General features: G+C 42.7%; 3 protein-coding genes across 10 annotated transcripts; all 3 read left to right on the forward strand.

The window, feature by feature from the left end:
* Positions 1-330: 330 nt before the first annotated feature.
* Positions 331-15,675, forward strand: LOC100843372 (protein PHYLLO, chloroplastic). Of its 6 annotated transcripts, none has more exons than XM_024462360.1 (27): positions 334-774; positions 1,022-1,218; positions 1,293-1,410; positions 2,462-2,578; positions 2,712-2,863; positions 3,311-3,383; positions 3,932-4,000; positions 4,224-4,334; positions 4,397-4,591; positions 4,807-4,905; positions 5,376-5,942; positions 6,057-6,281; positions 6,667-6,969; positions 7,559-7,626; positions 8,084-8,242; positions 8,547-8,672; positions 8,748-8,885; positions 8,956-9,064; positions 11,976-12,128; positions 12,203-12,466; positions 12,601-12,768; positions 12,939-13,082; positions 13,205-13,666; positions 13,803-14,099; positions 14,176-14,333; positions 14,483-14,590; positions 14,797-15,648. In XM_024462360.1, the coding sequence occupies exons 1-27, from the start codon at positions 409-411 to the stop codon at positions 15,050-15,052; spliced, it is 5,202 nt and encodes a 1,733-aa protein (XP_024318128.1). In that variant the 5' UTR covers positions 334-408; the 3' UTR covers positions 15,053-15,648. The 6 variants fall into 6 exon arrangements, 5 of the variants coding, with proteins under 5 accessions (XP_024318128.1, XP_010235603.1, XP_024318129.1 ...); XM_010237301.3 differs by having other exon boundaries at positions 335-774; positions 2,712-2,813; positions 3,327-3,383; positions 14,797-15,675; XR_002965607.1 differs by lacking the exons at positions 14,483-14,590; positions 14,797-15,648 and having other exon boundaries at positions 331-774; positions 13,803-13,946; positions 14,015-14,099; positions 14,176-14,233.
* Positions 15,261-17,088, forward strand: LOC100843894. Of its 2 annotated transcripts, none has more exons than XM_024462364.1 (3): positions 15,261-15,404; positions 16,387-16,472; positions 16,583-17,088. In XM_024462364.1, the coding sequence occupies exons 1-3, from the start codon at positions 15,295-15,297 to the stop codon at positions 16,828-16,830; spliced, it is 444 nt and encodes a 147-aa protein (XP_024318132.1). In that variant the 5' UTR covers positions 15,261-15,294; the 3' UTR covers positions 16,831-17,088. The 2 variants fall into 2 exon arrangements, with proteins under 2 accessions (XP_024318132.1, XP_003575239.1); XM_003575191.4 differs by having other exon boundaries at positions 15,267-15,404; positions 16,313-16,472.
* A 2,982-nt stretch (positions 17,089-20,070) lies between these two features.
* LOC112271992 lies at positions 20,071-24,117 on the forward strand. 2 transcript variants are annotated; one of them, XM_024462365.1, is made up of 4 exons: positions 20,071-20,430; positions 23,057-23,338; positions 23,430-23,567; positions 23,638-24,117. In XM_024462365.1, the coding sequence occupies exons 2-4, from the start codon at positions 23,276-23,278 to the stop codon at positions 24,079-24,081; spliced, it is 645 nt and encodes a 214-aa protein (XP_024318133.1). In that variant the 5' UTR covers positions 20,071-20,430; positions 23,057-23,275; the 3' UTR covers positions 24,082-24,117. The 2 variants fall into 2 exon arrangements, with proteins under 2 accessions (XP_024318133.1, XP_024318134.1); XM_024462366.1 differs by lacking the exons at positions 23,057-23,338; positions 23,430-23,567 and having other exon boundaries at positions 20,071-20,405.
* Positions 24,118-26,100: the final 1,983 nt, after the last annotated feature.

The following is a 26,100-nucleotide window of genomic DNA, read 5'->3' on the forward strand; positions in this document are numbered from 1 at the left end:
AAGCAAGAAAAAAGATCATGTGAGAGCATAATAGTACTTTGTATTGATACGTGGGGTACATCTTAGAAATGAAATTGATTCTAAAGACTGCAGCATTTGATGATAAGGTTAGAGGCAAGAGGTGGATCTCAACTTAAAGATACTGTTACCTCTAAAGACCGTGGATGCCATGTGAGAGTGCCGCGTGACTGCATGAGTAGTAAAAAGGCCGCTGTCCGTTTCCAGCTGCCAGGAACACGGAGCATGCCTTCTTTTCTTCGGGCCACCTACCCTGTCTAGCCCAGCCCATCGAACGAGAGTGGGCCCATAACCTTATCCCCTTCTCGTAGGGGTACTGAAACTTCAAACGCCGCACTCCCACGGTCGCACGGCCACGCGACGGCTACTCGCTTTCTCCTCGTCGCCGAAATGCTCGCCGTCTCCGGCTCTCCCCGCTTCCCCCTTCCATTCCTCCCCGTCCCGAACCCCCGCCCTCCTATCGCCTACCACCTCCGCCGCTACTGCCTCTACAGACACCGCTTGCGCCGCCAATGCCGCGGCGGCGGCCTACCCCTCCGGCATCTCTGCGCCGTCGCCAGGCGACCCACGGGCATCGTGATCGACGTCGACAGGGTGGACGATGTCGGCGACCGGGACCTCCCCGTGGACATATCATTCGTCCGGAGGCTCCCGCCGGCGCTCACCCTAGCGGACGGCATTGCCACGCTGCGCCGGGCCGCCCAGGAGGTGAAGGCCAGCCCGCCTGCTGTCGGGAGCGGCGTGATCCGGTTCGAGGTGAGCGGGACGCGTTCGTGCGTTTGTATTTTGGAAATTTAGCTGATTCGGTCAAGACTCAAGAGAGGCGCTGCGTTTCGTTTGATGATGATGTTAGGGAAGGTGCAACAGTGGGGAGACCGTGACATTCTCGCTAGAAACATTTACCAACATTGTAGAATATGATCAATTTGCTTGCACTACCATGAACCCGTGATGCCATAGACCTAACGGAAGATGATTAATTCAACACACAATGGTGCTGCAGGTACTTGTTCCACCTGGTACGAAGGCACTCAAGTGGTTGTGTTCTCAGTTTAGGGGATCATCATTGTTCCCTCAGTTCTATCTATCAAGGAAGCTGAGCTCCGATCCACCCATTGAACTTCAAATATGTGGCGTTGGTTCTGCACTTTGCTTGCATGGTTCCTCTGAAGTGAAAAATGGATGTGATTTAATATCAAGGTGCCTCTCTCTGTGTGCTTGCTTGCATGAAGTAATGCTATTTTAAACCAAATTGGACCTCTATTTCGCTGCAGATACCTTTCATTTGATTCAGACTTGATAAGAGCTTATGGAGCAGTAGGCATGAAGTATGACAAGGAAATATTGTCAATAGAGGAAAAATCTGGTTCATTTTACTTTTTCATTCCTCAGGTAATAAAATTTAGTTTTCTGTGGCATGCACTCTAGCTAGCAGAATCTCGACAAGTTATGTGTATGTGTGACTTATGTGGCAGTTCTTGATCTTTTTTCCATGATCCAAAGGTAGATGGTTATGCATACTCATGCACGAGCGTGTCCCCTTAAGCACAAACCTAAAAATTGACATATGTCAGGTGCAAATTCGCTAAGGTGCACTCTACGTGTGCGGAAGATGAGTACCTTGAACCCTTGTTGGTTGACTCATACACCCACATCTTGACCACCCTACAAAGAGGCGGTCCTCAATATCTCACTTGATCTTGATCACTACAGGGACACGAAGCTGAAACACTTGAGGTTTTTTCTTTTCAGCCTGTAGGGTTTTGCTAGCCCTCAAAGTAATCTGTTAGTGCAAGGCGGTTCCTTGCTCAAGTAGTACTACTCTCACATGCAAAGACTAGTGCAATTGCATCTAAAAAAGGACATACTCCCTCCGATCCATATTACTTGTCTCAAATTTGCTCAAATATGAATGTATCTATGTTTAAAAAGCGTCTAGATACATGTAATATTTCAACAAGTAATATGGATCGGAGGTAGTAGTTTGTTAAGCAAACATGTAAAATATCCTAAATACTGTTTGTACCAAAGAAACACATGCTTTGTGTTTGTGAGCAACTATGTTCCTATAGGTTACCAAGCGTGGAGCTTGGGGAGCATAACTCAGTGGTTTGGTCGCTTGTCACCTCACCATGGATGCGATTGGAATGTCTGGCTGAGTATTAAAGTCAACAAGCAATCCTATTACTTAACTTGCAAAATTCTCTTGTCCTGTAATTTTTGCCCCTTTATTTTGTAGTACATCTGAAGCGCTAAAAGTGGAAACCAACTCAGATGTGGAATGTGTAAAATCTATTGACCTGTTTGCTCTGTATTTCTTTTCCTCAAACAAGCCATATAACAGGCTATAAGAATTTACGTACTTCCTTTGGTTACTGTGCAGGCATCACATAGATATTTGATCTTGTAGCATTCATGATGCTCAGAAAAATTGAATTTACAGGTTGAGTTGAGTGAATATGATGGCTATTCTGTGCTATCATCAACAATCATTTGGGATCATTCTGTATCTCATACATTTGAGGATTCAGTTTGTTTATTTGAATCTTGTTTTAATCAGGTATGTCAAACTAATAAATTACGTTAATAACACATCTTCTGGGTTGCTTAACGTTATGTTAAAATCATATATTGTTGCATGTATCTAATTTGCCACTTATTCATTATGTTTTTGTGGACCTTTACCTTGTAAGGTATGTGGTAGCTACGATTCTTCAGCTAGCATCTGTTACGACAATATGATGACAAGTTACATTGGAGACTCATATTTATTAGAGACTGGAAATGCTCAGTTGGTAAATCTTTCTGCATATCTTAACTACTTTGGTGACGATATTCATCTCAAGTACATACTCTTGTCCTTTTTTTTTCCCACGTTAAAACTACTGTCATTACGCCGCAGTTCTATGAAATCTAAATACCAACATTCATATTTTCACTACTCAAATGTGCTCACTTTTGAGACTCTATGTCTGAAGCCATCTCTGTCATCCATTCTTTGGAACAAATTATCAGAAGTACCTTCCTTTCCACGTATTTTTTCTTAGAAAATGTAACTTCTGCAATTTAAGCGAGAGATATAACAGGTTGGCCTCAATAATTAGCTATGATCTAGGCAGGAGATTGGTCGCTCATATACTAAGCAAAGTTTTGGCTATTCATCTTAAACCAGTCTGAAATATGGGATACTGCTAGTGTGGCCAAAGACAAATTTGTGCAGTGGTCATTGTTTTCAACAGTACCTCGATATTCATGTTGTTATCTAACATCTGAGTGCTAAATTTAAATTTAGTTGGTCAACTTTCCAGGTATACTTGGATACCGAAGTCCTTGCCAAAGTAGATGCCAAAACTAGCATGCAAAAGGTATCCTCTTAACTTTGGTAAGTTTCAAGCTAACTGTTTCTTGCTTTTGCATTTGGGTCAATTTTGTGGTTTCAAAGTGAGCTTTTATCTTGTAAAATATTATCATGCTTCTTTTGTTGTGGTTTATGGAAATTTGTTGGGAAACATATCTCACAATTTTGCAATATTAATTTGGGATTAGGTTCTGTTCCCTAGACTTTGGATATGCTTTCAAAATAAGCCATCAGATAAAAGATCCGCCAAATTTATATAGTTTGAGTTACTGAGGTGGGACCAATTAGTAGCTTGGCCCACAGTCAGTAACTCTAAATGCTTGTTTAGACCTATTCCTTAAACTGGCAGATCAATAAGGTAAAGTTGATAAATTTACAGCTAAAGTTGGATCTCACAGCAAAGTTGGAGGGCAAATATAATTTCTGAATTAATTTTCCTTTATTTCCTGAACACAATTTAGTAATTTACCTTCCTTTTAAACATTTACCTTCCTTTTAAACATTTTTGTACCTTTGAATTATATCCCTGATCTGATCTGGCATTTACTTTTGTAGGAGAAATTTCTGACCTCCGAGAAGTCATTTATTTGCTTTTCATCAGAATTCCTATTTTCTGCAAACGTGGTACAATTCTACCTTATTCACTTGCGACAAACTACCAACAATGTATTATTTGGAAACATAGCTTTGGGGCAGTATATCTTTTTGCAGCACTGCCCGGTTCTGAAAAAGAATACCAAACATAATCATACAAATATACAACAAAATAACCGGACATTTAGCTACAGAAGTTCGAATGTTTCAATCTCTCTTTAACTGATGTATACTGCTCTGTTATGTCCTGTAGGACCTACGTTCACAAATGTACAAAACCGAATCTTTCATTAGGAGCGGCTCTAATATCAATTCAGCATGGGCATCTCTTATAGTTGAAGAATGTGTCAGGCTTGGTCTCACGGTAAGCTTAACCAACTAGATAGTTTTGTCATGTCTAGCATCCTCTGATCTGCTTTTTTTTAGTACTTCTGTATAGCTCCAGGGTCAAGGTCATCCCCACTTGCACTTTCTGCCACAGGCCATCCTTTGACAACTTGCATATCATGTTATGACGAACGTTCACTTGGATTTCATGCTCTTGGCTATGGGAGAGGTTCTAGAAAGCCCGCAGTAGTAATTACATCATCAGGAACTGCTGTATCGAATCTTCTCCCTTCGGTGAGTGCATATTCTCTTTTGTTTAAAATGTTCTTTTCTTATTGCACTGCTGCCAGCTTTCAGAAGTCTCGTGGCTAGAATTGCATGTGTACATATGGGCTTATGATGGCCAAACATATTATCTGTCTGTACTAATACATGATGACATGTACATGTATCAAAGAGAAAACAAAATATCTGTAGTATACTACTGTAATATTCAGTTGCACATGCAGGTGGTGGAGGCAAGTCAAGATTTCATACCCATTCTATTACTCACGGCTGATCGTCCTCCTGAGCTGCATGATGCTGGAGCCAACCAAGCAATTAATCAGGTGCTTATAAGTTTATAACTGAATTAATATTATGAATACAAATTTCATGTGACATTTGTTCCTGTTTTAAAAATGCTTGGCAGTTGCATGGTTACTTTGGAATTTTTGCTACCTTTTGAAAGCCTTAAATTACTTAAGTTTTATAAATAACAGAATGATAGGTAATGCTATTTCCTTCACAATATTGTAATGTCAATGCATTTTATATTTCTGGAGGATTATAGGACTTAAGTTCTTGCCACAGGGTCCGTCTTATCTCACGCAAGTAGCACCCTATATATCCCACACACAGCGTGATCTTGACTCTTGGATATCGGGATTGCCGTTGCATTTTAACTTCATTTAACTTTCTCTCTTTCTTTGTTTTGTGGCCATTCTGTTTGCACATAAAGTCATGTTACAGTTGTGTCCGTCAGTAATTCTTAATTCTTGTGGACAACCCATCATAACTTCCCCCCTTCATTTTGCAGGTCAATCATTTTGGTAACTTTGTAAGATATTTTTTTAATCTCCCTCCACCTGGTGATCAGATTTATGCCAGAATGGTTCTTACAACAGTTGATTCAGCAGCGTACAATGCAACACAAGCACCACAAGGTCCAGTGCATATAAACTGTGCTTTCAGAGAACCACTAGACCACAGCAGTCAAAATTGGAGTTTTGATTGTTTAAGAGGGTTGGACAGGTGGTTTAGAAATGATGAACCATATACTAGATACCTAGGAATGAAAATGGTCTCTGCATTTGGTAATTATTCTAGTTCTGTAGTAGAGGTTCTAGATATTATAAAGAAGGCAAAGCAAGGGCTTCTGTTGGTTGGAGCTATTCATACAGAAGATGACATGTGGGCTGTGGCTTTACTAGCTAGGCACCTCTCCTGGCCAGTTGCCGCTGACATTCTTTCTGGACTGCGAATGAGGAAAGTACTAAATTCATTTCCAGGACTTGCTAAGAGAATTTTGTTTATAGATCACATAGACCAAATTCTACTGTCAGATTCTGTCAAAAGCTGGTTAAATCCAGATGTTATCTTGCAGGTTAGTTCCTCATTATTCTATGCTCTGCATCACTTACCTTATCTTTGTATTTCTTTATAAGTGTGAACTTTTATGTTGTAACTTTCTGAAGCTTGGTATTGTTCAAATTGCCAGATTGGAAGTCGCATTACTAGCAAGCGCGTGGAAATGTTCCTTGAGTCTTGCTTCCCATCTTCTTACATCTTGATTGATACACATCCGTGCCGCCATGATCCTTCACATGTTGTCACTCATAGAATCCAGACTAGTGTAGCTGAATTTGCTGCTAGTTTGTGCCAATTTAATTTACAAAGGAAGACAAGCAGATGGCAGGATATTTTGATGGTCCTGAATTCAGTGGTATGAGCCAGAACATGGTAACTATCTTGAGAAGAAACAGTACAACAATTATGTTAAATGGATAGGATGAACATAAATTCTCCGTATGTAGAATCAGTCCTTTAAGAACTTCATCATTTGTTGCAACCTTTGTTATTTTACATCTAGGCTATAACAATGGGTAAAGAGTTCACCACTTACTGCAGCTCAAAAACAGTATTGATACTTATTTTGTTCTTTATTTTCTTGTTGAAATTACTTTATTTGTGCATGTGGAAACCTAACAATAGGAACATGTAATTGTGCAAGCATATATTGAGCAGAGCTTTTCCTGGAGCTCCATCTCTGTTGAAATAACTGATAACTTCTGATTGCCTTTTGTTCTGACAATTGCTGCTTATTCCAGGTTTCACAGGAGATTATGTTTCATGTACATTCAGAGTTCTCACTTACAGAACCATATGTTGCTCATGTAATCGGAGAGGCACTTTATGGTGATGCTATCATGTTTATTGGGAATAGCATGGTCATTCGGGACTTGAACATGTTCGGGAAGAGCTGGCTTGACCACACCACCAACGGTGGTAATGCGATGATGCATAATTTTCCAGACTTTGTTGGTGCAACGGTGGCTGGGAACAGAGGAGCAAGTGGTATCGACGGTTTGCTTAGCACAGCAATTGGATTTGCTGTTGGATCAAACAAGCATGTAAGTCATTTGTCCAGCTCACGAAGCAGCATGGAGACTCCATGGACATCATATGTGATGGAATTGGTTCTATGAAACATGAAACGTGGAAATGCGTTTGCTGTACTAACCTAGGGATGAGGGATGAAGAGTGAATGAAAACTTGATGCTCCAGAGATGATATTCTTAGTCATATCCCAGAAAGAAGAAGAAAAAAATTCCTATAATACTCCCTCTGTCCCATATTAAGTGACTCAAATTTGCCTAAATATGAATGTATCTATACCCAAAAAGCGTCTAGATACATGTAATATTTCGTCACTTAATATGGGACGGAGGGAGTAGACACTTAGTTAGCACTCGGCAGCAGTTTGCAAACTATTCCGATTAGCCGATAATAGTTTCTTGTGAATTCTAGTCAACTTTGACATAAGCCTGGCTTAAATGTTAAAAGTACTTGCCAGTTATCATACTAATTGTGAGCAAACTGTAGCATTCACATTCACTCAAACAAAGTTGCCAATACATTTATGCTGAACCCTACCAGAGAAATACCAAATACCATTTTAGGCTTTTCGCATTAATTTTACTACTGCGGCACTATTTTCAGGTATTCTGTGTGGTTGGTGACATATCTTTTCTTCATGATACGAATGGATTGTCACTTCTCAACCAAAGGTTTGCATTTTGAACCCTTCTTGGCAGTAGCTCGTGTCCAACCCATAATTTATAGCTCAGCCAATGTCATTTCCTCAATTTATTTTCCACGTCAGCATTCATATTCACTTGATCATTTAGCCAACATCATAGATAATTATTGACTATTGGTACTCCCTGTAGCCAGATCTACTTATGTATTACTCCCTCCGTTCCATAATTCTTGTCTCAAATTTGCCCCAAAATGGATGTATCAATTCATAAAAAGCGTCTAGATACATGTAATATTTCAACAAGAATTATGGAACGGAGGGAGTATTATGTACTCCCTCCGACCCATATTACTTGTCGAAATATTACATGTATCTAGACGCTTTTAAAACATAGATACATCCATATTTGGGCAAATTTGAGACAAGTAATATGGGTCGGCGTAAAGATAGATTTATTTTTGACAATGCTTTTGACATTACTGAAGGGCCCAGAGGAAACCCATGACTGTAATTGTAATCAACAACCACGGTGGTGCAATCTTCAGCCTTCTACCAGTTGCAAAAACTACTTCCCCCGAAATTTTGCAGAAATTCTTTTACACCTCACATGACATATCGATTTCCAAACTCTGTGCTGCACACAGGTAAAATCAAGTGATTTTAGTTGTGTTTACATACTCCATAATGGATGTAACGAAAGGGATTTTTAGCACTTTTCTCATTTATAACTGAAATTTTATTTTTCAACTACATTGAATCAGTAGTTGCTCCTGAAGCTACATAGGATATATAACATGTCTGATTCTGAAAGTTGATAAATGTTGTCTGTCAAGACTTCTGCCTGTTACATTATTGGTTATGGAGGAGTCACCTGTGTATATCATAAAGTATTTTCTAGTGTGGACTGTGAAGTTTTGTGTCCCACCATTCTCACCGGTTATGTTGCAGGGTGAACCATTTTTTAGTTCAAACAAAAGCAGAACTTCATGATACCTTGGTGAAGACCCGTGCAGAACATGTTGATTGTGTGGTGGAAGTAGAGAACTGCATTGATGAAAATGCCAACTTCCATAGGTTTACATTCGAACTTGTTTTATTTAATAATTTCAGTTGACATGGAGAGTTTATATGTATCTTCTCTTTCTGCAGAATTATAAGTATGTTTGCAGACAATACTGCAACCCACTATCTGGATTATCTTCTCAGAGATCCATATTCCTGGACTTCGAGTGATTTAGATGACATGCATATCAACAAAATTCATGCAATGGAATACATGTTGTACAGGTATGTGTAACCAGTTAATATGCCCTCCATTCCTATTCCAGGAATTACCATCGAACCTTCTTTTGCACAGAATCCAGCTTTCTGCACCTCGTACTTCAGGGATTTCAGATAGCAGTTTTTTCCATGAAGGCTTTATTCTGAAGTTATGTATGGATGACAGCATTATTGGATTTGGTGAGGTTTGTCTTTATAACTACTATATTTGTGTGGCTTCTCTAATTTACGCTGACCTTAAGTTGCCATTCTTGAATTACTGTGTATTTCTCAAATGATATGTTTGTTGGCTATATACATTTGTTAATATTTGAAATAATAATAATTTTGCAATAAAGGAAGATCTTCAACATTTGTTCTCCATCAGTACAAGTTTTCTAGCTGAATATGTTCTACTCCCTCCGTCCAACAAAAGATGTCTCAAGTTTGTCAAAAATTGGATGTATCTAGACATGACTTAGTGTAGCATTCAAATTTAGTCAAATTTGAGACATCCTTTGTTGGATGGAGGAATATATGATTTACTCCCTCCGTCCCATATTAAGTGACTCAAATTTTCCCAAATATGGATGTATCTATACTTAAATAGCGTCTAGATAAATGTAATATTTCGGCACTTAATATGGGACGGAGCGAGTACATATTAGTTCTGCTGCCAGAATGTTTGGCGAATTTAGATAGACATGGATCACTAGGGTCAGTATGGGTTGCGGTTCCTCCAGCAAATTTGTTTCTTTTATATTGGCTCTAAGTTACAAGTAAACCGCAAAAGTGCTGCACTTTGACCCCATTTTCACACTTGATGGTCCCTCCTTTGATTTCACTCAACCTCCGCCTCTGGATGGGCATAATCTTTTTTCCCTTACAACACTTTCCTTTTGTTTTAAAGCACTTTTTTTCTTAAACCTTCACTAGTTGCACCGAATGAGTACCAATGCATATATGCATATACTCGGTTAGAGCCGCTAACCACACACACGCGCGCACGCATGCACAGACACAAATTTCTCGCCTTCATCTTCTTTATCTGACATGAAGTCCATGCTCAGCCACTCGAGATGGATTTTAGGGAAATCCCCAAACCTCGCAAACTCCTTAATTTCTTCACAACTTGATGACTCCCAACTCCCAAGGCCTCTAGCTGGCTAAAAGGCCCCCACCCTCCATGAGTAACAAGATCGGCCTTATCTTGGTGAAGATCCCTTCCTTGAATGCTCCAAGAAAATCCAATCCGATCTCCAAGAGACTCTCAAGAAATCACCAAGAACACACAAGATGAGAGCTCTCAAATGGATAGTATGCACAGTGGAAGTTGCCCAGCCCCAAGGGAGGGGTGGGGGTATTTATAGGCGGCCTCCAGAATCTGTTCGTTACTGTCAAAACGTAATGTTCACTACTACCGAACCCACACAGGTGAGAGGTACTGAGTTTCAAAATCAATCACTCAGCACCTTTTGGAACCGGCAGTCGGCTGTACCGACTAGCTTCGATAGTACCGGGGGAAACTCACTCGCTAATATAGAACCTAGAAAGAACGACACACAGCCACAACCTGCAGGTACTGACTCCACACCAGTTGTTGGTACCAAACTGGCTTGTCCTTCGAGCAAAGCTTTCGGTAGTAGCAAGTAGCAATTTACAACAGCTCGGTAATATTGACTCATACAACCTTGAAGCACCAGCTTCGGTATTGCTTCGGCAGTACTAACTGCGATGCGACTAGCTCGGTGGTACTGAACTCTAACAGAGGTAGCAACTCAGCTCAGTGGTACCTATCAAACACTTGGTGCAAAGATGGTTTTCTAGACGACTCGGGAGTATGGGACCTCGGTCACTCGGTAGTACTGAAGGGCAATAGAAGGAAAGATGTGTGGAAATGGATTTTCGTTGAGCACTTAGCCTGAAGCTTTTCCCAAACTATTGGCACGTTCCCCCATTTATAGTACGACATCCCTATGACTCAAAGTGATAAACGATCACAAAGCTATAAAGTGTCATTAGTTGTGCCTTTCCTTTTCAATCTTTTTAGGGGTCTTCAGCCATTCTCCCCATCCTTTCTTAGGACTAACTTCAAACATAAACACTTAGTAGCATAGTTAATCCCTTGATCACATTGTCATTAATAAATCAAAACCCACTAGGGATTGTAGATGTGCTTTCATGCTCTGGGCCTTAGTGAAAACAAGTTGTTCCGGAACATATGGAGGGCCGCCCCCAGGATTGCTGGAATATCTCTCGCTCTGGGACCTACAAATCTTTCGATGTCCTGTAGGAAGACTCTGTCTCTTGGTGTTGGACTCGGGGATCTTGTCTACTTGTCACAGTCGGCCTACAACGCTACCTCCCTTGGAAAAAAGTCCTTGTTCTCTTGCCACAAATCCCTTTCGAAGAAAAAATCTCCAGTAAATTGTCGCTCTTTCTGTGGCTAGCGTCGAAGTTTGCACGGCAAACAACCTTGAGCGTTGGCACTCGACAGCTGCCTGAGCAGCTTGCTTGTCCTCTGCTCCCTGGAGCCTGTGAAGGCCGGACATATATGTATGCTTTTGCTCTTTGAACCCACAAGCGTTGGTTGATCGTCCTTCACTGATCTAGTCATGGCAGCAACACTCTTCTCAAAAGGATTCCCTGCAGGGACTGGTGGCTCTCCAGGCTCAAGCACATCTTGTAGCCTCGGGACAAGGATTTTGACTCCACGCTGATCCTCCTCATCTGATCCACTTGGCATGAAAGGAATTGTAGTCTTCCAATGAGGAAACCATGACCTCGCGTCCATTGCCTAAGTCTTTCGTGACCCCCCTCCCACTGTCCCACCCCCCGAGGACTAACTTAGAGTAATGCGTTTACTAGTTTTGTCTGGGTCTTTTTCTTTCCTTTGGGTTAGAAAGTATTTCATGTTTTAAGTTCTTGCATCTTGACTCGATTTGCAGAGCTTTTGTACATTCTCTATTTTGCATCTTCCTATTCTAGAGCTTCCTATTTTACATCTTACATAATACGGTTATTTGAGTTAGTTTTCATTAGACATGCACAATGCATTTTCAGCCTTATTTTACTTGAGACTATTTTGCAAGTTTTTTTATCCATTTCATATAACAGGTTGCACCAATTGAAATTCATGAGGAAGAGATGATAGATGTTGAGGAGCAACTTAGGTTTCTCTTTCACAAAGTGAAAGATTGCGATCTAAATATTGTCCCTTTGTTGAGAGGGTCCTTCTCCAATTGGATATGGGAAAGCCTTGGGATTCCTGTAAGATAACTTGCAAAACTTAATTATGAATTACTTGACATCTCAAGGGATTAAACTTCTCTTTTTCTTCTCAGCCTTCTTCGGTATTTCCAAGTGTTAAGTGTGGCCTGGAGATGGCCATTCTTAATTTGCTCGCGTCTCGGCAGAAGTGCAGATTATCTGAAATTCTTACTGGTCCGAACCCCTTACTAAGAGATCAAAGTTTGGTGGAATATAATCGGAACAGCTCTGAAAGCATACAAATCTGTGCACTCTTAGACTCCAATGATACTCCAATGGAGGTAGCACTTGCTGTGGCCAAACTTGTCGCTGAAGGCTTTACGACAGTGAAACTGAAGGTAATGCTTTTGCTGTCAGTAATTCTAAGATCTGAACTTCTTTTTCTTCTATATATATATATATATATATATATATATATATATATTTGCTAATTGTGCAATATGAAGAGTGTTCTAAAAAATCTCTTGCTAAGGTTGGGCGTCGTGAAAGTCCCACCGAAGATGCAGCTGTTATTCAAAAAATAAGAGAAGTTGTAGGGTACAATATCAATATTCGTGCTGATGCAAATCGGAAATGGACATATGAACAAGCAATTGAATTTGGATCCAGGGTTAAAAGCCTTTGTTTGCAATATATTGAGGTAATCTACCTTTTATGCATCTGCCATTGCCATGTCTTACAAACCCTGGAAACTTGCCTTCTGCGGCACCTTGTTATTATAGTGCTACTTGTTCGTCACAGATCCTTTCATTTCCCAAGAGACATCCATCTTGTTCTTTCTTGGGAATCTTCATGTTTCTCACTTGACAGGAACCAGTGAGCTCTGTAAATGATCTCATCGCGTTCTGTGAAACCAGTGGCTTACCTGTTGCCTTAGATGAGAGTATTGACGGCCTTAAGGGGGATCCAATCCATAAGCTTCATCAATTTGTACATCCAGGAATAGTTGCTGTTGTAAGTACAAACTTTACTTGACAGGAACCAGTTTCAAGCTTCATCAATTTTTACCAGCTCTCTAAACTTCAAGCTTCTGCCTCAATTTCTCTATTTGACCTTGTTTTCATCTTGATGCTCAGGTTATAAAACCTAGTATTGTTGGCGGCTTTGAGAGTGCAGCTCATATAGCAAAATGGGCTCACATGCATGATAAGATGGCTGTCATCAGTAGTGCGTACGAGAGTTCTGTAGGTTTGGCAACCTATATACAGTTCGCATACTATGTCGACAGACAAAATGACCTAGTCTCCAGAATAAAGAAAAGTGATTCATGTGGAAGTGTGGCTCATGGGCTTGGAACATATCAATGGTTAAGAGAAGATGTATCAGAACAAAAGTTAAAAATCCACATTTCCCCGATTGGTGATGGAATGAGAGCTTCTGTACAAGATGCCAATGGCTATCTCCAGCACTTAAGTATAAACAATCAGAAGATAGAAAGAACATATAGTGAAGAAAAACTAAGGTCATATTCTATCCGAGTCGATGGGGATGATTTTTCTTATGTAGTTAGGCTTCAAGAGGCTGGCGATTGTACAAATGTAAGTATTCCTGCTTGTTTGAAAATATGTTATTTTTTGCTCACCTTGTTGCAGAAGGTATACTGTTGTAGGTTTTTCCCCTAGGAGATAAGATAGTGCCGCTACAGTAACAAGTGCCATGATTTAACCAATGTAGGATAAGATTGTTCTTTTTCTTCATGGATTTCTTGGCACAAGTGAAGACTGGACTCCCATGATGAAAGCGCTCTCTCCCAGTGCACGGGTCATTTCTGTTGATCTTCCTGGGCATGGGAGGTCCCAAATTCTGCAGCATGATGGTGTAAATTCCAGTCAATTGTCTTTTACAATTCAATCAGTTGCAGATTTGTTGTTGAAGTTGATATGCAGGATAACTGATGGAGAGGTGGTTGTTGTTGGCTACTCAATGGGTGCAAGGATTGCGCTCCACATGGCACTAAATCAAAATAATAAGGTAACTTTGTAAACTGTTGTAGCTTCTTTGTTTCATTCTTTATCTTCATGATCCTAACATACTCATGCCAAGACAGGTTAGTGGAGCTGTTTTGATATCGGGAAATCCTGGATTGAGACATGAAGTAAGTAGAAGACGCCGTGCTGCTATTGATAAATCAAGAGCTCAACTCCTGCTGTCTTATGGACTGGAATGTTTTCTCGAGACATGGTACTCCGGAAAAATGTGGGCCAGGTAATAACCTGGTGGCGGAATTAAATTATTTGTGATTTCTTGACTTTACAAGATGAAGAATTTGTACATTTGTTTACATAACATGTATTTAACTTTTTTTTTACTTTTTCCTTTTTGGAACTTTCCTGTTGGTTGGACCAAACTTCCAGTCTAAGAGAACACCCACAATTTGATTCCCTAGTGAGGACACGAAGAAAACACGGTAACATCAAAGATCTATCTAAAGTTCTTGCTGACTCAAGCATAGGGATACAAAAGTAAGATTACCTTCTGCGCTTCTCAGTAAGATTTTCATTTAGCAATATTCATGTAATCATGTCCTATCCGGTCTATCAGTACAAGTGATGTCAATAAATTGGTAAACCATGGTACTGATAATGTAGGTGGCAAGCAGTTTGATAGGTGCATTTCATTACTGTTTGCATGATATAAATTCTATCTCATGCAATTTTCAATGTACCAGGTCCCTGTGGGAAGACCTGAAACACATGGAGAGGCCTCTCCTCATCGTTGCAGGTGAGAAGGACCTAAAATTCAAAGAGATCGCGGGGCAAATGTGCAGGGAAATCAGAATGTGTGAGGAATGTGAAGCTGATTGTGGTAACAGGCAGGAGCTATGTGAAATGATCATTGTTCCGGAAAGTGGCCATGCCGTGCACGTTGAGAACCCTCTTTATCTAGTTAGAGCCGTGAGGAAGTTCTTGCTGAAGCTACTCTAACGCCTCTAGCTAACTTCTTTTGGGGGCTGAACGATAAGCTCGGGAAGCTGCCTCACAACCAACTGTGGGTTGGGGCTAGCTTAAAGAATAAGCCGGGAAGAAGCTATCTATTCTTTTGGGTTTCTGCTTTCTGGGCCCTATAAGCTGCTCTAGTAGCTGACAAAAGGGGGCTTTGGTAGTATCGGCAGATTACAGAATGACAGATCTACGATGGAGTTGTTCTCGGAGTCTGGATCTTTTTGATGTACCAGCCAGACAGAATGGAGGGATTAAGTAAGGCGAAATTTTTGAATTACTGGAGTACTATGGTGCTATCCTGTCACTCCGGATTAACTTACTGTGGATGGAGCAGGTAACATTCTGCAATTCCTGGATCTCGAGTTAATGCGCACTCTTGGGGCGCGTAAATCTCTGCTTATGTTAGATTTATTTTTTCTCAGATGCTGTAAAGATGGCATCTGGTTAGTCAAAGTAACGACTCGGGCAGTTGCATCCATTTAGAATTGGTTGCATCAAGTTGTCTTATTTTTAATTGGAATGCTGATCTCCTGTGTGATCAAAATAACCTATCACGACATTTGCAACTTCAGTGGCTACAAAATTTGCCGTCCCTTTGTTTTTTCCGCTGGGATTCGAAACCGCCCGATCGCAAAATCAACTGGCTTTATTATGTTTAAAATCTCCTTTTTGAGGTTTGCGAGTTGCCTAGGAGCATAGGATCTTGGTCTTGAACGGAATCTATCAAGTAGCCCGGCAGAAGCGATGTGAAACTGGCTTTACAAACTGGGCGCCGTGCAGGAGCACACGCGGCACGTGGGAAGGCGCGCACAGTCATCACCTTCTCGCCTGTGGCCGGCTTCCAACAGGGAGCTCAGATCCCAAAAGGCAGCCACTTCCTACGTTCAGAAGCCACACGTGCCGGTCACGCTGCGTGGCCTGTGTACTCACAGGTCTCTGACCAAGCTTGTAGTAATAAAGGAAAGAAAGCTTACGGTCGACCTAGGGTTCGTTAAAGAACACTCGAACAGGAGTACGGCCCGGGCAGATGTTTTATACTTGTATATAACTGTTTGTAAGAAATCTCAGAGCTTTGACCGTCTGGCTATAGCTAGTCATCGATCTATACCTGACAAGCCTGTGTTTAAATTTATTTAACTATGAAGTAATTCAGAAGCTAGCATTGCCTTCCTTCTATAATACGGAGTAGAACCCAAACAGGCCTCAGCCTTGCTCCTCTCTTCATCTTCTTGCCTTCACCAGCTAGCTGATTAACTGAGATATAAGAGGTCCGGTAGACAAGGTTGACGTAGTTAAAAGTTCACCATGAACTGCAGAAGCACTACTGCTTCAACTCTTCTTACAGTTGCCCTGTTCATCTCCCTGCTTGCACTTGACCACCCCGTCGTTCATGCTCTCCACGGTGAGTTTTTGATTTGTTCCACTTTGCATTCCACATTTGAAGTTCTACCAGAAGTGCCATTGATCTTTTCGAGGTATTAGTTTGATCTCATATGTTGCCTACTCTCGCAGTGAAAGAGTCGACCATACCGACCGGTGATTCCTCGTCTACGAATGAAGGACTACAGCAATGGAGCAGGAAGCTCGATGTGGGGAAGACCAAGCAAGTTGAAAACGTGGGAGTGAAGGCATCGAAGGGACAAGCATCTTTCGGTTCAAGCTTTCGCAATGGAGGGAGGTCTGGTGTTGAGTCTGCTAAGATGGTCGTGGTTGCTCGCCGTGGTGGAGGTCCCGTGCCGCACCCGAAAAAACACAACTAAGTATGAGTAGATAGATAGATACAAAGCTAGCGACTTATTAAGTTGATCTTGTTGTATTTATTATCTGATTTAGAGTAGTTTTGTTTTCCTTTTTGTGTTCTACCTCTCCATCTCTGTAGTCTCTTGGTGAAACTAATTTAGCTAGGAAACAGAGATCAGACTCCACACTGAGCATAGTGTATTAGGCTAATAGCTGCTTGTTGACAAATTAGTTTCAACTTTCCTATATAGTGCACACACTTTATTCTCCGTGATGAATAGCACTGATGTTTGAGTGCTCTTGTTTAGAGTTCATCACTCACTCACTCACTCACTCACTCACTCACTCACTCACTCACTCACTCACTCATACATAGTGTGTTGCCAATCGTGAGAAACTAAGAATCAATCAAGCTCGGAAGAAGTTGGCGGTGTCCCCTCCAATTCTTGACATTTCTCCGGTGTCTCAGATTCGGAGTCTCATTTTGTCGAATGCTAAGTTTTCACAGTGCCCCACTCCATAACCTTGACAGTTGTCGATCCAGTCCCAATGTCTGGATACTGTTATCTTGACGGTGAACAGAAGATGTGTCATGTGTGCCATGCCATCTAAACTGTGGCATGCGCTGAACTTGCCAATATGGTAGCTAGGTTGTTGAAGTTCGACCTGAGACTGAGAGGGCTCGGAGCAACTTGAATTCTACCTCTCCACCTGTAGTGCATTGACTACCCCCTGTTCGCGGATAGACGGTGCTATCTCTGTTGGACGGTTCATTTCATGAACAAGATGGAACAGCGGGCTTTGACATGGTTATCTTTTTTGACATGGTTATCTGAAACTCTGGTGACCTGATTATTTTGTCGACATGGTGTGTACTCTTGCCATGTCGTTCGGCTGATGGTTTTCAGATCGCAATTCTACCGATCACCGACAGTAGTGTGACGATGAGCAGTGAACTAACTCAGAAGAGATTATCAATTTGTTACTGCTGCAATTGTGACTTGCCCTGCCGTTGCCCTTCAGTGAAATATATATTGAGTCACTGGTTACAATTTATTAGTGACGAGCTCGAAAAGTGTCAGAGCTGGCCGAACGAGAACAATTAGTAATGACCTTTGTAGTAGTGAAAGAAGGTAGTAACAAAATTGTAGGCCAGAGGTTAATCCATGATTCTACAACCCCGGTCCCAAATAAATTTGATATTCGACCAAGGAAACAAATAGAGATCGCAACGTGGCGGCCAAGATTTTTGTTTTGCTGTATACATCTCTTTAGGTGTGTAATTTAGGAGGAGGTGGGGAACTGGGGATGGGAACGACTAGCCTCTAGAGAGTGGCGCTCACTTTTTTTGGAGGGGTGGGAGGAGGGATTACGGCTTCATGCGAGAACCCGATATGATGTTGTTGCGGAAATAAGTTGCGGATCACCATGAGTCTTGCTCGCTTTGCCTCTCGCTCCAGCTCGATAACACAAAATTCAGGCGTCGGCTGATTTACGGAAGCAGAAGCTTTCGCTACTTGTAAGGACCTGTAACTCATCCGAGCTCCCCACAAAGGGGGGAGCCGGGGAGAGATGGAATTTGTTGGCGGATGAGCAGCCATTGCAACCTTGTCACCGTCAAAACAACAATAATGAGCCGTTGCCATCCGTATAGAATAAATACGCAGGATGCCACCAAAAGCCATTAGCTCAAAAGTAGCCCTCAAATTATATTTTTGAGAGAAAAGTAGCAGTCTTTTTTTTTGAGAGCAAAAGTAGCAGTCAGTTAAAGGTTTTTTTTTTTGTTCCCCTCATGGCTAGCTATGGGCTGCAGCCCAGTGTTTGGCTGGCGGGGAGAAGGAACGGACTGGGCTAAGGCCTGCCCATTTTCCTTTAGCATTGTCACGTAAGCCTAATACACATCTTTTTCTATAGCTTGGACACAACGTTTAGCTAGGTTAGCGGCCACTTCTCCAAATGGGCCTGATACCAGCAAACCCCGACACCTTTTAGGGCCTCTTCGAATTGAAAGATTTTCTGAAAACAAATTACAGGATACCAATCCAATCTCTAGCAATTTTTCCTATATAGATGTCTTTATCTTTTGAGATTTTCCTTTTGGTTTAAAGGAAAAAGAGCATAAAAAATCCTAATGATTGCTTTTCTACGAATCAATTTATATCAGTACCATTTTCCCTATACTTCCTAATGTTCTCACAAGTAAAATAATCACAAGTAGATGGTTTTTCTAATCTTCATTCGGTTTTCATTCTTATACTTGGTCGCATTTTTTTTCTTCTGAATGTTACATAAACTACCTTGATTTCTTGCATCTTGTATTGTAAATTAAGAATAAAAACCAATTGAAAAAAGGGAAGACCGAATGTAGAGTGACCGAAGAGCAGAATGCCTCGCAGGCCATGGTCATCACTACCCGTTAAGTCGTTGTACTGTGTCGGGTGCAGCAGTGTAGCAGGTCGAACACTGACAGTGATAGGAAACCGGCCAGGACTCAGGATTGAGACCGAGATGCGAGTTTTCACACGACGCGAGTGTGAATATACAATGCAATATATATACGGTTTCATGCGTGCTGCACTAGCTCGATATTTTGAGGACATGGACCAGATCAATGTGTGTGTTTTTAGGAACCGTGCAAAAATACAGGCCTATTTTCATTAAGAAGGGGGCGAGGAAACGCCAACCACAATTACAAGAAAGAGACACACCACAATACCACAAAAGAAACAAAGAGACTCTCTGCTCTCGCAGCCTACCATATCAATGTGTTGATCAGGCAATTTTGAATGATACCACGCACATCAAGTGTTGAGAACTGAGAAGGAAATGATATGCGTAAACTGATACTACTCTTTTTTTAATAGAGTGCAAAGACTGCTTCTGAAGGAGCACGCTTTTTTTGATGGAGCTAGCAGGATACAATAAACATTTTTTTTTCGTGCCGGTCAAAGGTCAATAGGCCCGGTTGTTGAGCTGGGAGGTGCCATGCGGATAGACTATCTAGTGATCTAGTCTATGATAATGGATGAAAGGGCGCTTGTATAAAGTTTTGAGGCCACCCACCGTACTATTTTATTTCCACAAGCTCTAATCTGAAATATATCTTAAAAATCCTAAAATCTCAATATACAAGTGTTGGTTATTCGCTTGGCGTGTGGTGAATAATTTTGGACGGCATAAATCTTCCTTTTCTGCAAAATAATAATAATAACGTTGGATGGTTGACAGGCTTCAGAGACATGGACTGCCGCATCCTCTCCGGTGCCCGCTCTGCGATGCAATCAGAAGCAGGAGACGCTTTCTCACCTTCTACTCGGGTGTGTGGTTGCTCGGCAGGTGTGGGAGGCTCCGGTGGATGGAGTCCTGATCTTGACTCTACTTTGCTTGAGTGGTGGCTCACTGGCTCTCCCTCTCTGTGCCCGCCGTGTTTCGAGATACCTCTGGACAACCACCACCTTGGTTTTTTGGAGTCTCTGGACACACCACGACGACAACGTGGTCTTCAATGACGCCTCTCCTCCTCTCCGGGGGTGCTTCAAGTTATTCAAGAGGAGGACATCCGATGGGAGCGTACGGCCGGCTGGTCTCCTTAGAGGTAGAGTTTCTTGTCGACCATAAGGGTGAGTAGGTTGCCTTCCACAACATATGGTGTGTGTTCAGTGTTCCGCCTAACTTGATGCTGTTGTAGCCACCATGCGGCGTTTTACTTGCCTTCTGACTTCCTTCTTTTTGTTGATGATGCACATGCTTGGTTGCATTCTAGAAAGAACAAAAGTGGGCATTCTCTCTTTCCACCAACTCTAATCTCAAACGACAAAATGCATATGATGTTATCTTTTTTTACTAGCCAATGCATTAAGAAAATAGGTAGTTAATACAAGAGATTTAAAGTTTGATCAATACTTTATCAGGCACTTCTTGGTTACAGTGATTCTGAAGATGTGTTTTGTATACCAGAAAAGAGGTGTACTAGAATTTATCTATTCATAGATAGTTTTGTTTTATGGAAAAAGTTTATGTTCCTTCAAACTGGCTGAGTTTGCTTTCGAGTCCTGAAAATTAAAATTAGATAAGCTTGGTCATTGACTTCTAATACCAAAAATGACTATGCTTTCGAACAAATGTGAGAACTACTACCTCCGTCCGGGTTTATAAGGTCTCTATTGAAATTCATGCCAAACTTGAGTAAATTGCACAGAACCACCACATTTCGGACAATTGTTACGGAAACCACCGCTTTTACTAATTTTCGCGTAGAACCACCGATTTTCAATGAAGTTGTTGCATATAGCACTGATTCTGTCGATTGCAACGAATAAGCACGTTTCTAACTCACCCGCCGCCCCTAAGGCCGCGCGCCGCCGCGCGTGCCGCGATGACGCCCGCAGGCCGGCGCGCCGCTGCTGCTCCGTTGCCGCGCGTGCCCGGCTCCGCTGCCGCCGCCCGTGCTGGGGCCTGCTGTCCCGCGCCCCACTGCTGCTCGACCACCATGAGCGCCTCCGCTGCAGCCCTGCTCCTGCGCGCTGATGCCTGCAGCCCCGCACGCCGCCCTGCTCCACGTGCTGGCTGCTGCAGCACCGCATGCCGTCCCTGCTCCGCGCGCTGGCTCCTACAGCCCCGCGCGCCGCCCATGCTCTGCGCCCCGCCCTTGATTTGGAGACCTGCGAGCCCTAGCTGCCCCGCCTCGCGGACCATCGCCGGCAGCCACAACCTCGCGTCGCTGGGCGTCTCCAGCGCCGGATCTCCCACGAATCCGCCGCCATCTGTCTCCCCGTGCCCCGAAGCACTGGACCCGCCGCCATCTCCTCAAAGTCCGGCGGCCTAGCAGACAGAGACGTGTGTGTGCGCGTGCACGTGCTGTCCCTTCTCGGCCTCAAGGCCCATGACTCCAACGCCCACGCCGTGCTCCACCGCCGGTGACGCTGGGCCTTGCCGGCTTGCCCGGCTTAGGCGGCCATCCCCATGTTCTGAAATGGTGGCCGCACTTGTGAAAGGAAGCGAAGCAAAGGAAAATGAAACGGTCAAAGCGGCGCTAACGGACACCTCTAACGCTGGTCAACCTGACATGTGGGCCCGGTCGGTCAGAAACGTGCTTATTCGGTGCAATCGATAGAATCAGTGCTATATGCAACAACTTCACTGAAAACCAGTGGTTCTGCGCGAAAATTAGCAAAAACGGTGGTTTCCGTAACAATTGTCCGAAATATGGTGGTTCTGTGCAATTTACTCTGCCAAACTTTGACCAACAATTATACAAATAATATTTAATGTATGTATATAGAAATTATACCATCATAAAGAGTTTTTCAATACGAATCCAACAATATCTTTTATGTGCCAAATAATCTCATATTGCTAATGTAATTTTGCATCAAAGTTCGGCATGAAATTTCACGTAGGCCTTATAAACCCAGACGGAGGGAGTAATGAGTTATTGAGAAACTAAAAACGAAACCAGATTCTTAAAATAAAAAGGGATGAAGTCAAGGAAATCAGAATTATTTATAGAAACATATGTTGAAATATCTTGAAAAATTCAAAAATAAATAAAACTCGAGAGTTAAAAGAAAAAAAAAAGGAAGCCAGAAATCAAGTACAAACCACACGATACATGTACTGCTATGACTTTTTACTAGCCAGTGCATGAAGAAAATAGGTAGTCAATACATGAGATTTAATGCATGATTCAATAATTTATTAGGGAGAAAATTACTTAAAACCACCACATTTGGGGCACGTGTCTAGGAAAACCACCTTTTTTTTAATTTTTTACAAATTACCACCACTTTTGGACATCGATCATCCTTGTCCTCTGGACCATTTGGTGCTATCGAAATAATGTGGTGTTCAATGTTGTCTCTTCTTCGGTGGTGCGGATCCTGCAGTGCGTACGGGAGGAGCTTGTGCATTGCGAACTCAATCAATTTTATGGAACATAAACTTCTTCCATAAAACAAAACTATCTATGAATGGACAAATTCTACTACCTCCTCTCTGGTATACAAGACACATCTTCTAAATCAATGTAATCAAGAAGGGCCTAATAAAGCTGTAAAAAAAAGAAGGGCCTAATAAATGAGAAAATTACTTAAAACCACCACATTTGGGGCACGTGTCTAGGAAAACCACCTTTTTTTAATTTTTTACAAATTACCACCACTTTCTCCATTAGTTGTACTCCTGTGCACTGATTTTGTCCCTGATCGCGTTTTGACACGAAAACTGACAAGAGGGCCCACACGTCAGGTCCACATAGGCTCCACGCTGGCCCAGGTCGTCCACCGTGTCCGGACCCGACCCCCCTGAGCTGGTTCGACCAGACCGAGCCCGAGCTGGTTCGACCGGACCGAGTCCGAGTTGCTCTTACTTGGCTGGATCAGACCCCGAGCCGTAGCCACATCCGAGCAGCGACGAGTTCCTCTTACTGCGCCGCCGCCGTAGCCGAAGCAGCCACGTGCGTAGAAGATGGTGTCCTGGAGTGAAGATTCCTCAAGCGACAACTCGCTCCCGCGTGACTATTCAGACGTGGTAAGTATCCCCGAGTTCTAGGGTTAGGGTTTGCCGATTTGGGGGTTTAGTTCTTTGATTTTGCTATTTTCTATCGTTGGAATGGACTTAGTGTCCGGACTGGTTGTATGATTCCGATTTCCCTGGAGAGGAGGAAGAGATCCGTTGCCATCATGGGCTTCGCGGATCAAGGCGAGTGGCCAGAGGCGGCGAGCATACAGGCAGACGCTACATTGGTTGCTCGAACATTGTAAGCCTGTGATTGTAGTTGGAATTCTGTATGATTAGCTTAGCGATTGATTCTTATTCTTCATGTGTAGATTCAGGACTGTGGTTTTGTGCACTGGGTTGATCCGGAGTGGCCAAACCCAATGAAGAAGAGGCTGCTTCACCTGTGGAGCAATCATGAAATGGGGCAGAATTGCCAGAGAGAGATTGAGAAGGCTGGTATGATGGATGCTGAAAGGAGGAAGGCAATGGAAGAGAAGATGAAGGCAGAACAACTGTTTTTCAAAGCTGTTGAAGACAAGAACATAGCTGAATTTGCACTGAGAAAAGCAGAAGAAGAAAGAAAGAAGGCAGAGGAGATGAAGATGCAGCTAGAGCTCCAGCTTGCTGACATTGAAACTGAATCAAAACTGAAAGTTAAATGGCTGAGACAACTGGTACTACAGAAGGAACGATGCCTAATGTATGTTGGTGGTGTAGTCTTGCTTTTACTAGGTTTTGTCCTAGCTGTGGTAGTAGAGAAGAATTATGTGTAGTGATGACAGAATATGTAGTAAGAGCCTGTAGTAATGTTGTGTGTTGAAGATATCTCTCTGTTGAACTAGTGAATGATGTCGTTGCTTTGAAGCTCTTATCTCAGTTTGAACCGGTGAATAATGTCATGTCATGGTGTGTATGCTATCTATTTCTGTTTGAATCTTACATGAGACATTAAATTCAACATATTAAAGCTTACAGACCATACAGGACAAAGCACATAATAGCAGCACAACTTCATCTTACAGACCATTAAATTCAACAAAATAGCTGTTCACATCTGCTAGTTCACATTAGGCAGGCACATCAGCTAGTTTCATCAGCCTTAAAGCTTACATGCATGAAGCATTATAGCATAAGTTTCAGCCTACATCAGGCATTACAGAACAAGTTCATCAAATTAGTTAGCTTACAGACAATTAAGCTTACTGACTAGTTCACAAGCACCACTACACATCACAGTACATCACATCAGAGTGGGCTTCACAAAATAATTGTGTCTTACATCACATCAACAACAATCACTCCCATATGCCATTACTAGCAGTGAAGTATTCCATAATTCTATTTCTCTTCTTCCTGGGTCTACTTGCTCCAGCCTGCTCTTCATGTTCTGCACCTGATGGCCTTGGAGCTGAGAAAGTAGTCCTTGCAGCTTGCCTTGGTGACCTTCTTGGAGCAGGAGCTGGAGCAGCTTAGAGGACTGATAAATCTTCATCATCTCATTGACCTTGTCATTTCCATCAATCAGAACTAGTCCTCCCAAACCAACCCCTTCCTCCTTAACATAATGCATGTAATAATCCTTTCCAAACCCACCACTCTCCATCAAACCAACAAGATTGAGATAAGTCACATCTAACCTACACATGTACCTCTCTATTGTACGCTCGCTCTCAAATTTCATTCTAACCCGCCATATCTCGTCATCCAACCTACACATAATTGCAAAATCGACAAAACTCAGCAAAAGAACTCAGGTTACTTCCTACATCGATGGAATCGAGCAACCCCATCCCCCAAATTGAGCACATTGAGATGAACCCTAGAACTGAAGCAACCCCATCCCCCAAATCAAGCACATTGAGATGAAAAATATATAAGAACTCACTGTGTAAAGTCGATGTAGTCGGTCCAGTGCGGGCTGTTGCTCGACGCCGCCGGCACAGGCGGAACTGACGGCAACGACCCACCTCCGCCGCTTGCCTCCGCCACGCTTGCCTGGGTCAGGAGCGCTGCGAACTCGTTGCCTCCCTCACCGCCGCCGGCGCCGGCGCCGGTGTCACCGCCTCCGCCACCATCATCAATGACCTTGGAGGTCGCCATCGCTTCCACCGTCGCCAACCAGAGAGGGACGGGGACAGGGACGAGATCTAGGGTTCCAGGCCGAGGGCAGGGTCGGGCTCGGGTTGTTCTAAGGGGCTAGGGTTAGGTCGGGTTCGGTCGGGTTCGGTCCGGCTCGGGCTCAGTCGGGTCCGGACACGGTGGACGCCCTGGGCCAGTGTGGAGCCTACGTGGACCTGACATGTGGGCCCTCTTGTTAGTTTTCGTGTCAAAACACGATCAGGGGCAGAATCAGTACGCAGGAGTACAACTAACGGAGAAAGTGGTGGTAATTTGCAAAAAATTTAAAAAAAAGGTGGTTTTCCTAGACACGTGCCCCAAATGTGATGGTTTTAAGTAATTTTCTCATTTATTAGGCCCTTCTTTTTTTTACGGCTTTATTAGGCCCTTCTTGATTACATTGATTTAGAAGATGTGTCTTGTATACCAGAGAGAAGGTAGTAGAATTTGTCCATTCATAGATATTTTTGTTTTATGGAAGAAGTTTATGTTCCATAAAATTGATTGAGTTCGCAACGCACAAGCTCCTCCCGTACGCACTGCAGGATCCGCACCACCGAAGAAGAGACAACATTGAACACCACATCATTCCGATGGCGCCAAATGGTCCAGAGGACAAGGATGATCGCTGTCCAAAAGTTCTTGCGGGTCTGCCAGGGGAGGGGAAGAGAGGC

The sequence above is a fragment of the Brachypodium distachyon genome, chromosome 3, assembly GCF_000005505.3.
Source record: "Brachypodium distachyon strain Bd21 chromosome 3, Brachypodium_distachyon_v3.0, whole genome shotgun sequence".
NCBI lineage: Eukaryota > Viridiplantae > Streptophyta > Magnoliopsida > Poales > Poaceae > Brachypodium > Brachypodium distachyon.